The sequence below is a fragment of the Bubalus kerabau genome, chromosome 1, assembly GCF_029407905.1.
Source record: "Bubalus kerabau isolate K-KA32 ecotype Philippines breed swamp buffalo chromosome 1, PCC_UOA_SB_1v2, whole genome shotgun sequence".
Lineage (NCBI taxonomy): Eukaryota > Metazoa > Chordata > Mammalia > Artiodactyla > Bovidae > Bubalus > Bubalus kerabau.
In genome coordinates, this window is record NC_073624.1 from 218,676,334 (window position 1) to 218,687,187 (window position 10,854).

The window sequence follows — 10,854 nt, forward strand, 5'->3', positions numbered from 1 at the left end:
ATAGAAGTGATTTCTCTGGAATGCACCCCCACCCCCACCCTGTGAGAATCAAATATAGTAACAGAATAGAAGTGTTTTCATTTTCTGTAGCTGACATGTTGAATCCATGGATTCTGAAACTGGGAGGGATCAAGAAGTCATCATGGAGAAGAGGTTGTCCTCAGGAAACCCTCCTATTCTATCCTTAGCCTTGAGTTAAGTGTTTCCTACATGGCTCTGATTAAGATACTTTGGTTTCCACAGCCAGTGCTGGTTTCAGGGGTACATAAAAAGCTCAAGTCTGAACTCTGGAAGCCAGAAGCCTTTAGCCAGGAATTTGGAGACCAGGATGTGGACTTGGTGAACTGCAGGAACTGTGCTATAATTTCCGATGTGAAAGTTCGGGATTTCTGGGATGGCTTCGAGATCATATGCAGTAAGTAGCTTTGCTATCTGGTTCTATAAAAGCAGACCAGAAAGTAAGCATCTATATGCCCAGCCCTACCCCTAAAATAGCAAATTATTGATACATCCTCTTAGTGGGAGAAATAGTCTATCATGGTGGCAACCAGGTAGCTCTCATGGCAGTCACATGGCTCCCGGACCTTACCTGGACTTAAGCACATGTCACATGGGCTGTGTGGGGCACTTTCACTTTGAGATGGAAAAACTCACCATGGTTTTTCTGTGGGTGAGGAAAACAAAGCCCACGTAATCCATTATAGAGGTTTGCAAACTAAAAAAAAAAAAGAGAGTTTAGTCTTCTAAACCTTTTAGTCACTGGAGAATCAGGAAATAGCCAACACAGCAGATGTTTGTAGGAGTGCTTTCTGTCTTCCAGAACGATTAAGGTCAGAAGATGGGCAGCCAATGGTGCTCAAACTCAAGGACTGGCCTCCTGGGGAAGATTTTCGGGACATGATGCCAACAAGGTTAGTGAACTACAGTAAGTCATCTTGAGAGACTTGTGCTTTGCTGAAGCCATCACAAAGTAATCACAGAAAAGTGAGCTCCACCTCTTTGCCTTTTTCCCCTGTAACAACCTAAGTCATTTCTCATGCTCTTTTGTAGGTTTGAAGATCTGATGGAGAACCTTCCTCTGCCAGAATATACTAAGCGAGATGGCAGGCTCAATCTGGCCTCCAGGCTACCCAGCTATTTTGTTAGGCCTGATCTGGGCCCCAAGATGTACAATGCCTACGGTATGAGGGAGAGGCCATAACTGATCTTTTTGAATATTCTTGTTTCCATTTTACCTGAAGAGGGAGATCTGTAATCAGTGTCATGTGTAGAGATGATAGAGGGCAGAGTGATAGGTGCTGAAGAAGTTGACAGAATCCAGGATAGTTTTGAATGTTTGCTTTTATCATTGATTTACATAACAGCCCTATGAGCCCAGTCCATAAAACATACATTACAGCATTAGAAAGTTTCCTCTCAAAGACTCCATCCAAGGAATTTCCATGACAATCCAGTGGTTTAGATTCCATGCTTCTACTACATAGGGCATGGGTTCAATCTCTAGTCAGGGAAAGACCCGGCATGCCACACCACTCAGCCAAAAGTGAAAAAAATAATTATAATAATACAGAATATTGCCATTTCACCTTGTATATCTTCCTTTTATCTTCAGGCTTGATAACAGCAGAAGACAGAAGAGTTGGCACAACAAATCTTCACTTAGATGTGTCTGATGCAGTTAATGTGATGGTGTATGTTGGGATCCCCATCGGGGAGGGTGCTCATGATGAAGGTAAGATTTCTAGAACTCAGTGCTTCAGGAGGGTGAGGTTTAGCCCCAGAAGTAAAATGGGATGTCTTTCTCCTCAGTCAGGGCCAGTTGCTTTTTCTTAAGTCTCCACCAGACGTGATGCGTCATAGGCGCACAAAGGGGTGATTGTAGCAGAGAAGAGTGGTACTTGTGTGTCATCAACCAGTTATTCTCTCTTTGCGAATGCTGCCCCTTAACACTGAGTGTATAGCATCACAAAGAGGAAAAAGAAGAAAGGGCAAACTGGCCTACCTCATCCAGTAGCCAGTTCAGCTGTGGGGTAATGGATGATAAAGCCAGGTCATTTGCACAGAAATGAAGCATTAAAGTGATACTTTGCTGCTTTGCACTCACCACTATTTTGATGTAAAATTAATATGTGTTAATTATGGAGGTTTCAGAAAACAAAATTTTAAAGAAGAAAATAACTCAAAATCTCAAAGTTAAAAGATAATCAGTGTCATTACTTTGGTAATATTTTCTGCCACACGTTTGCTTTAGATGCTACACACCTGTAGATCTTTTCATATGTTGTCTTTTAAAGGGTTATAATAGATAAGGATTAGAAGCCAAGCCTCTTACCTTGGCAGAGAAGCTTTACCCTTCATGGCCTTAAATCCATAGAATCCTAGAGTTTGAAGAGGTCTTGAGAAAGTATACAGTCCATCTACATACAGTAGGAGTGAGTGAGTGAGTGAGTGAGTGAAGTTGCTCAGTCGTGTCCGACTCTTTGCAACCCCGTGGATTGTAGCCCCCCAGGCTCCTCCGTCCATGGGATTCTCCAGGCAAGAATACTGGAGTGGGTTGTCATTTCCTTCTCCAGGGGATCTTCCCGACCCAGGGATCGAACCCAGGTCTCCCGCATTATAGGCAGACACTTTACCGTCTGAACTGAAGGGTTTAGAGGCCGTCAAATGGACATGACCTATAAAGGCAATTTTGATGGTTTTACATAGAAATGACCTCTAATGGAAGAGAACACAAATGGGAACTATTTGAGATACATTTCTATGTAAAATATAGTTTGCACATAATTCAGCATTTTAAATGAGCACTCTGCAACCGAGACCAAATATCAATCATCTCTTGAGGTTTTCTACTATGTACCAACATCAAATCTACATAGGAACAAATGTTACTCCTGCTTTTCTCTTCTATATCAAATGTCCTGAAGACTTTGTGTCTCTCTGAAGCAAGACCGAGTTTCTGAAGGCACATTCCAGTATAAACATCATCGGTGGGGTAGAGAAGGACCTGGTCAGTCACATTGTACAGTCTCAGGGCCAGGTGGCCGGAGTAGAGGAATCCGCCTCCTCCTGCATAAGGCGGTAGACGCCAGTGTAAACAACTTCCGGGATGTAGTACTTGAGTTTCTTATCCCGATGAGGTCCAGCATTATGAATCACGTCACCAATAAACAAATCTTTGGCTTTGTTCCCAGATAAGCTATTCAAGTAATTCAGGAGATGATGGGTGTTCACAAAAACATCATCATCGCCCTTGAACACAACAGTAGGAAATAACGTGCAATTTGAACATAAGATATGGCTACACAGTTTGAACAGGAAATATGTTTTTTTAAAAAACTGTACTTCCAAAAAATGCTGAGTCTCTATCAAAAGTATGGAAGATTAGGGTCACTTCCCACGTGTAGGAAGCTTAGACTTCACTGTGACTGTTGACTCTGAGTCTACTTTTTATCACTCCTGAGAGATAGAGAATGTTGTTGTTCAGTCTCTAAGTCATGTTTAACTCTTTGCAATCCCCTAGACTACAGCACATCAGGCTTTCCTGTCCATCACCATCTCCTGGAATTTGCTCAAACTCATGTCTATTGAGTTGGTGATACTATCTTAACTGTCTCATCCTCTGCTGCCCCATTCTCCTTTTGCCTTCAGTCTTTCCCAGCATCAGGGTCTTTTCCAATGAGTCAGCTCTTGCCATCAGGTGGCCAAAGTATTGAAGCTTCAGCTTCAGCATCAGTCCTTCCATTGAGTATTCAGGGTTGATTTCCTTTAGGACTGACTGGTTTGATCTCTGTGCTGTCCAAGAGACTTTCAGGAATCTTCTCTACCAGCACAATTTGAAAGCATCAGTTCGGTGCTCAGCCTTCTTTATGGTCTAACTCTCACATCCATACATGCCGACTGAAAAAAGCTATAGCTTTGACTATATGGACCTTTGTCAGCAAAGTGATGTCTCTTCTTTTTAATACTCTGTCTAGGTTTGTCAATAGCTTTTCTTTCAAGGAGCAAGCATCTTTTAATTTCACGGCAGCAATCACCATCTGCAGTGATTTTGGAGCCCAAGAAAATAAAATCTGTCACTGTTTCCACTTTTTCAAAACCCCATCTATTTGCCGTGAAGTGAGGGACCAGAACCGTTCAACTTCTGATTCTTCAGCATTACTGGTCAGGACATACACTTGGATTACTGTGATACTGAATAGATTCAAGGGATTATATCTGATAGACAGAGGTTCGTGACATTGTACAGAAGGTGGTGATCAAGACCATCCCCAAGAAAAAGAAATTAAAAAAGGCAAAATGGTTGTCTGAGGAGGTCTTACAAATACCTGAGAAAACAAGAGAAGCAAAAGGGAAAGGAGAAAAGGAAAGATATACCCATTTGAATGAAGAGTTCCAAAGAACAGCAAGGAGAGATAAAGCCTTCTTCAGTGATCAATGCAAAGAAATAGAGGAAAACAAAAGAATGGGAAAGACTAGAGATCTCTTCAAGAAAATTAGAGATACCAAGGGAACATTTCATGCAAAGATGGGCACAATAAAGACAGAAATGGTATGGACCTAACAGAAGCAGAAGATATTAAGAAGAGGTGGCAAGAATACACAGAAGAACTATACAAAAAAGATTTCATGGTCCAGATATTCACGATTGTGTGATCACTCACCTAGAGCCAGACATCCTAGAATGTGAAGTCAAGTGAGCTTTAGGAAGCATCACTACGAACAAAGCTAGTGGAGGTGATGGAATTCCAGTTGAGCTATTTCAGATCCTAAAAGTTGATGTGAAAGTGCTGCACTCAATATGCAAGCAAAATTGGAAAACTCAACAGTGGCCACAGGACTGGAAAAGGTCAGTTTTCAGTCCACTCTCAAAGAAAGGCAATGCCAAAGAATGCTCAAGCTACTGCACAATTGCACTCATCTCACATGCTAGTAAAGTAATGCTCAAAATTCTCCAACCCAGCCTTCAACAGCATGTGAACCGTGAACTTCCAAATGTCAGAGCTGGATTTAGAAAAGGCAGAGGAATCAGAGATCAAATTGCCAACATCCGTAGGATCACTGAAAAAGCAAGAGAGTTCCAGAAAAACATCTACTTCTGCTTTATTGACTATGATAAAGCCTTTGACTGTGTGGATCACAACAAACTGTGGGAAATTCTTCAAGAGATGGGAATACTAGACCATCTTACCTGCCTCTTGAGAAATCTATATGCAGGTCAAGAAGCAACAGTTAGAACTGGACATGGAACAACAGACTGGTTCCAAATTGGGAAAGGAGTACGTCAAGGCTGTATATTATCACCCTACTTATTTAACTTATATACAGAGTACATCATGAGAAATGCTGGACTGGACGAAGCACAAGCTGGAATCAAGGTTGCCGGGAGAAATAACAATAACCTCAGATATGCAGGTGACACCACTCTTATGGCAGAAAGTGAAGAAGAACTAAAGAGCCTCTTGATGAAAGTGAAAGAGTGAAAAAGTTAGCTTAAAACTCAACATTCAGAAAACTAAGATCATGGCATCCGGTCCTATCACTTCATGGGGAAACAGTGGAAAGAGAGACTTTATTTTTGGGGGCTTCAGAATCACTGCAGTTGGTGACTGCAGCCATGAAATTAAAAGATGCTTGCTCCTTGGAAGAAAAGCTATGACCAACCTAAGCAGTATATTAAAAAGCCTAGAGATTACTTTGCCAACAAAGGTCCGTCTAGTTGAAGCTATGGTTTTTCCAGCAGTCATGTATGGATGTGAGAGTCAGACTATAAAGAAAGCTGAGTGCCGAAGAATTGATGCTTTTGAACTGTGGTGTTGGAGAAGACTCTTGAGAGTCCCTTGGACTGCAAGGAGATCCAACCAGTCCTTCCTAAAGGAAATCAGTCCTGAATATTCATTGGAGGGACTGATGCTAAAGCTGAAACTCCAATACTTTGGCCACCTGATGCAGAGAACTGATTCATTTGAAAAGACCCTGATTCTGGGAAAGATTGAGGGCGGGAGAAGGGGACGACAGCAGATGAGATGGTTGGATGGCGTCACTGACTCAATGAGTAAACTTCGGGAGTTGGTGATGGACAGGGAAGCCTGGCATGATGCAGTCCATGGGGTCACAAAGAGTTGAACACAACTGAGCGACTGAACTGAAGTGAAGTGAGGGATCAGATGCCATTATCTTAGTTTTTTGAATGTTAAGTTTCAAGCCAGCTCTTTCTCCTCTTTCACCATAATCAAGAGGCTCTTCAGTTCCTCTTTACTTTCTGCCCTTAGAGTGGTATCATCTGCATATATCTGAGGTTGTTTATATTTCTCCTGGCAATCTTGATTCTAGCTTGTGATTAATCCAGCCCAGCATTTCACGTGATATACTCTGCATATAAGTTAAATAAACAGGGTGACAACATATAGCCTTGACATACTCCTTTCTCAATTTTAAACCAGTCCGTTATTGCAGATAAAGAATAGTAGAGAGTAAACTTGTTTGAATTGGACATTTTGCTTCACTCAGAGGTACTGAAGTGGCTGCTTACATTGAAATATCATTTTGCTTTTTTCAGAGGTTCTCAAAACAATTGACGAGGGAGATGCTGATGAGGTGACAAAGCAAAGGATTCATGATGGAAAGGAGAAACCCGGTGCTTTGTGGCATATCTATGCAGCCAAGGATGCAGAGAAGATCCGGGAGCTGCTCCGAAAGGTATGTCCCTGAGTGGGCTCCCAGCTCACAGATTAAAGGTCTGGGGATGCTAAGACAGTCTAACTAGGGTTTCTCATGTAGAGTCCCTTGGCATTAAAGACTTGTGTCCTTTGTTACAAGGCCCCATAGGGCTGAATCCTCACTTAGAGGATATCAAATAAAGTAGGTATTACTGCAGCAAGCTGGATTTATCCTGTTAATAATCTTTATGTGTTTATTGATTTTTCCATCTTTGGGTTTTGATCGTGGTTTCATGATCAGGTTGGAGAAGAGCAAGGCCAAGAGAATCCCCCTGATCATGATCCAATTCATGACCAAAGTTGGTACTTGGACCAGACCCTACGTAAGCGGCTCTATGAGGAATATGGTGTGCAAGGCTGGGCCATTGTTCAGTTCCTGGGAGATGCTGTCTTCATACCTGCTGGAGCCCCACACCAGGTATGTCCCAACTTGTGGGTGGGGCTCCGCAGTTCCCATAGTTTGCTTATTTCTGAGTTTGTTGCTAATCTGGCAGTAGATATAAAAGTGTGGGTTAGACCAATTGCTCTTAAACTGCAACTTATTTTTTGCGTTTTCATTTTCTTCTATGTAATTTTAAATGCTCATTTAAAGAAGAAAGTGAGTCTCAGTTCAATCCTGTTTTCAATCCCTTCATTCTGCCTTCCCCAGAAAGTAGCCTACTGTTAAGAATATGGTATATATTTTTCCAGATCTTATTTTTGCACTAGTACCATTTTCATTTATAAATTTATACTTACAGTCTTTCTGCATTTGTTGTCGTTATAAACGTGGGATATCAGAAGTGTTTCTCCAGTGTCCTTGTGCACTACATGAGCGGTTTCCTCAGGTTACTGACTGGCGCCTGCTGTCTGCCTCTGCCTTTCCTCTCGCAGGTGCACAATCTATACAGTTGCATCAAAGTTGCAGAAGACTTCGTGTCTCCAGAACACGTAAAGCACTGTTTTCGCCTGACGCAGGAATTCAGGCATCTCTCTAACACTCACACAAACCATGAGGATAAACTGCAGGTAAAGAGCTCCTCCTCCGCTCCAGCCCTGTCTTATCTCCTTGTAGGCCACATACGTAGGAGGCGCACACTGCTTTCTGAGGCTATTATCTGGGCAAGATAACTGCAGAGAGCTGACTCAGGCCCATGTCTGGGGTGTGACGAGTCCTCCTTCAGGAAGTGTTTAATCAGTCCTCTTCAGGTTTGCTTTTAGAGAATATTCGTCTTTTCACCTCATCACTTCCAATGTGGCAGTCTTTTCTTTCTCTGCCCCTGGAAGATACAGTGTTTCAGTGTTAGTAACTGCACTAGACTGACCTCCCCAGTCAGGTGAGAAAAGCACTGTGGCAATGTATTCTAAACCTGTTTCCACAAAACTGCCTTCTCCCAGCAAATTTCTGTGCAAACTCAATTCCTTAGAGCCCTGCTGGGGACTGTAATCCATGTCCCTCAGAGTTGTTTCCCCCTCATAGATCTAAACTGGAGAATCAGATTAGGTTTTCCTCTGTTCTGAAATGGATTGGAACTTTAAGGGCAGAATTTCATTTTTAATATACCTGGATGCTTAGTAACATTAAAAAAAAAAAAAAAAAATAAGAAAGCAAGATTCCCCAGGCAGAGGTTTAGCATCCAAACAGGCATTCTTGCAGCCTCTCACTTAAGGCCTATTTTCCTGCGTCATGCCTGTGACTCAGGTGTGTCAGTGACCCATGAGGTTGGATATTTTTCTTGGTTATTGCTAGATTGATAGATGACATTTCTATTATAGATAGAATGCAAGTGTTCAGGCATATATATTTTAGACCATCCTCTGTTCGGTCTCTACTTGTCACATATCACCTCCCAGTCCTCTGTTACTGCTTTATTTTTTCCTGTAGTTTTCACCATCTAACATACTATGTATCTTTTGTTTGTTTCTATCCCTACTAGAATATAAGCTGTTTAAGCTCCATGAAGGCAGAGGTTTTGCTGTTTTAGTTGACTGCTTTTCCCTAGGACATGTCTGACACATAGTAGGTACTCAGTAAACATTGGTTGAATTAATACAAAAAATGTAATAGAGAATAACAAGGGGGCTTGTGTGGCCATCATTCAGCTTAAGAGAGAAAGCATCATATTCATACCATATATACAATGTATTTATATACAACAACTACATTGTTGAAGCCTCCATGTACCCTTTCCCATTCCATCTCCCCAGAAATAATCATCATGTTGATTTAAAACTGTCTTCATCCTGTTCACTCTATTTTAATAACTTTTGCTTCATACATTATATGTGTTCCTTTTTGACAAATTAGAAAATATAGGCATGAAAGGGAAAAATACCCAATAAATCCTACCTGCCCACTGTTTTTAGTGCATTCTTATTAGCTATAGGACCTTAATGTAAGATTCTTAACCTCAGTTCTCATCTGTAAAATGGGGATAATAATAGAATCTACTTCATAGGATTATGGTAAGGATTAAATGAAAGTCCACATAAAGAGCTTAGCAGTAGTGCCCAGCACATATATACACATAGAGGATGGTGATTATATAGGCTTTCAAATCATGAATCACTCTTTTTTGAATATAAACTGTATATTCTGTGTGATGTGTAAATCATCTTTTGGGGTTGGTTAGGGGAGCGCGCAGTCCTGGTTGAGGGCTTTCCTCACTCATCAGTAGGCTTTTAGTCCTTGCAGGATATTTTCATTTGCAGAGCACAGTCTGTGGCTGCCATGGACTAACTGTGCTGATTGCTCTCTCCAGGTGAAGAACATCATTTATCACGCAGTGAAAGATGCTGTTGGCACCCTCAAGGCTCATGAGTCCAAGCTGGCAAGATCGTAGGCATGGAGAAATTTCAAACTCCCCTGTGAAGCAGGTCTTTCACTCACAACACATACAGGGAACGACAGGGTTCTCTGCTGGAGCAGAGGTCCTTCACTTGGAGCCAGTGTGGTCAGTATTACAAACTCTCCAGCCACTCTTTTCTACGCTGCCTCAACACTGAAGGTTGACACAGGAAAGTCGCACTGTTCACACACACAGTTTCAGACTCCAAGCCGAGGGTGCCACATCCCTATCCTGTGGCCTTTTGGGACTTCAGATTGCCTGAACATCACTGGGCTGTCCTGCACATTCTCATGATTTGAGATTTGTGGAAACCAGGAATGTGGGCACACCTTTCTTTTTTTTTTCTCTTGTGCCTAGTTAAGTGGGAATGTGTTTGGAGGTAGGGGGAAATCACATACCTGGTACATGTGGGGGCTAATTGTTTAAACACGCCTGGTGGAAGCCTGATGGTGTCTCTACACATGACCTCTGACACAGCCCATCCCAGGAGACGGGTGAAGCCATTCCCCACCATCTCTCTCCCATGAACACTGAAGTCTTGAAGGACCCAGGGAGAATCCACTGCTTTTCCCAAGAGGCTCCAGGATTAGGAAACGTGTGTATTTAGTGAAAAATAGGTTTGTAGTGAAATAGTTACTATTTCATGAAAGTAGATATTTTTAGAACTTTTGAAATACCACAGTTGTTTTCCTGGATTATGAGGAAAGGCACATTACATTTAGTCTTCCTTCGAGAAAACTCTTTGAAGAAATAAGATTTTTAGAAATCAACTGCCCATTATAGCACAAAAATCAGCCAAAGCAGAATTTAAAAGAATTGGCTTTTTAGGATTCTTTTAATTTCACCCCCCTCCCATCTCAGCCCTATCTTGAGGGAACAGCCATCTTGAGAAAGAACTTTGTCGTGTCTGAGCTGTGGTGTGTTCCATGCATACACACACTGGTGACTCCAGGAACCATTTCCACCTATTACCAGCGTTCCCTTGGGACTCCTCTTGTAGTTCCAAATTCAAAGGAAAGTTTGCTTTCCTACATGAGGCTTTTTGTTTTGGGAGTTTTTTTGTCCAGAAATATTTTCAGCAAAACTTTCCAACTCAGTGGAGTTTTATTAAGAATTTATTTGAAAATGATGGAATTCATTGGTCCATAGATACATTGGAAAATGTATCTATCTTCTTCCCAGCTGTACTGTAGTGCCCTGCAGGCTTGTTTATATGTTCACAGTTACTTTTTTTTTTAAATAAAAGTCATTTACTGTAGAATACTTTTAATTTCACTTTCTGTATTTTAATTTTGTTGAAGGGCTGATTG

The 10,854-nt window shown here is 41.6% G+C and overlaps 1 protein-coding gene across 2 annotated transcripts in view; it reads left to right on the forward strand.

Moving 5' to 3' along the window:
• KDM3B (lysine demethylase 3B) overlaps positions 1-10,807 on the forward strand; it is a 57,229-nt gene extending 46,422 nt beyond the window's left edge. For both annotated transcript variants that reach the window (XM_055554872.1, XM_055554874.1), the window contains 8 exons: positions 244-415; positions 821-911; positions 1,051-1,181; positions 1,613-1,732; positions 6,557-6,696; positions 6,958-7,134; positions 7,590-7,724; positions 9,458-10,807. In XM_055554872.1, coding sequence (XP_055410847.1) covers positions 244-415; positions 821-911; positions 1,051-1,181; positions 1,613-1,732; positions 6,557-6,696; positions 6,958-7,134; positions 7,590-7,724; positions 9,458-9,538 — 1,047 coding nt within the window. In that variant the 3' untranslated portion in view covers positions 9,539-10,807. The remainder of the gene's footprint in view (positions 1-243; positions 416-820; positions 912-1,050; positions 1,182-1,612; positions 1,733-6,556; positions 6,697-6,957; positions 7,135-7,589; positions 7,725-9,457) is intronic.
• The last annotated feature ends 47 nt before the right edge of the window (positions 10,808-10,854 follow it).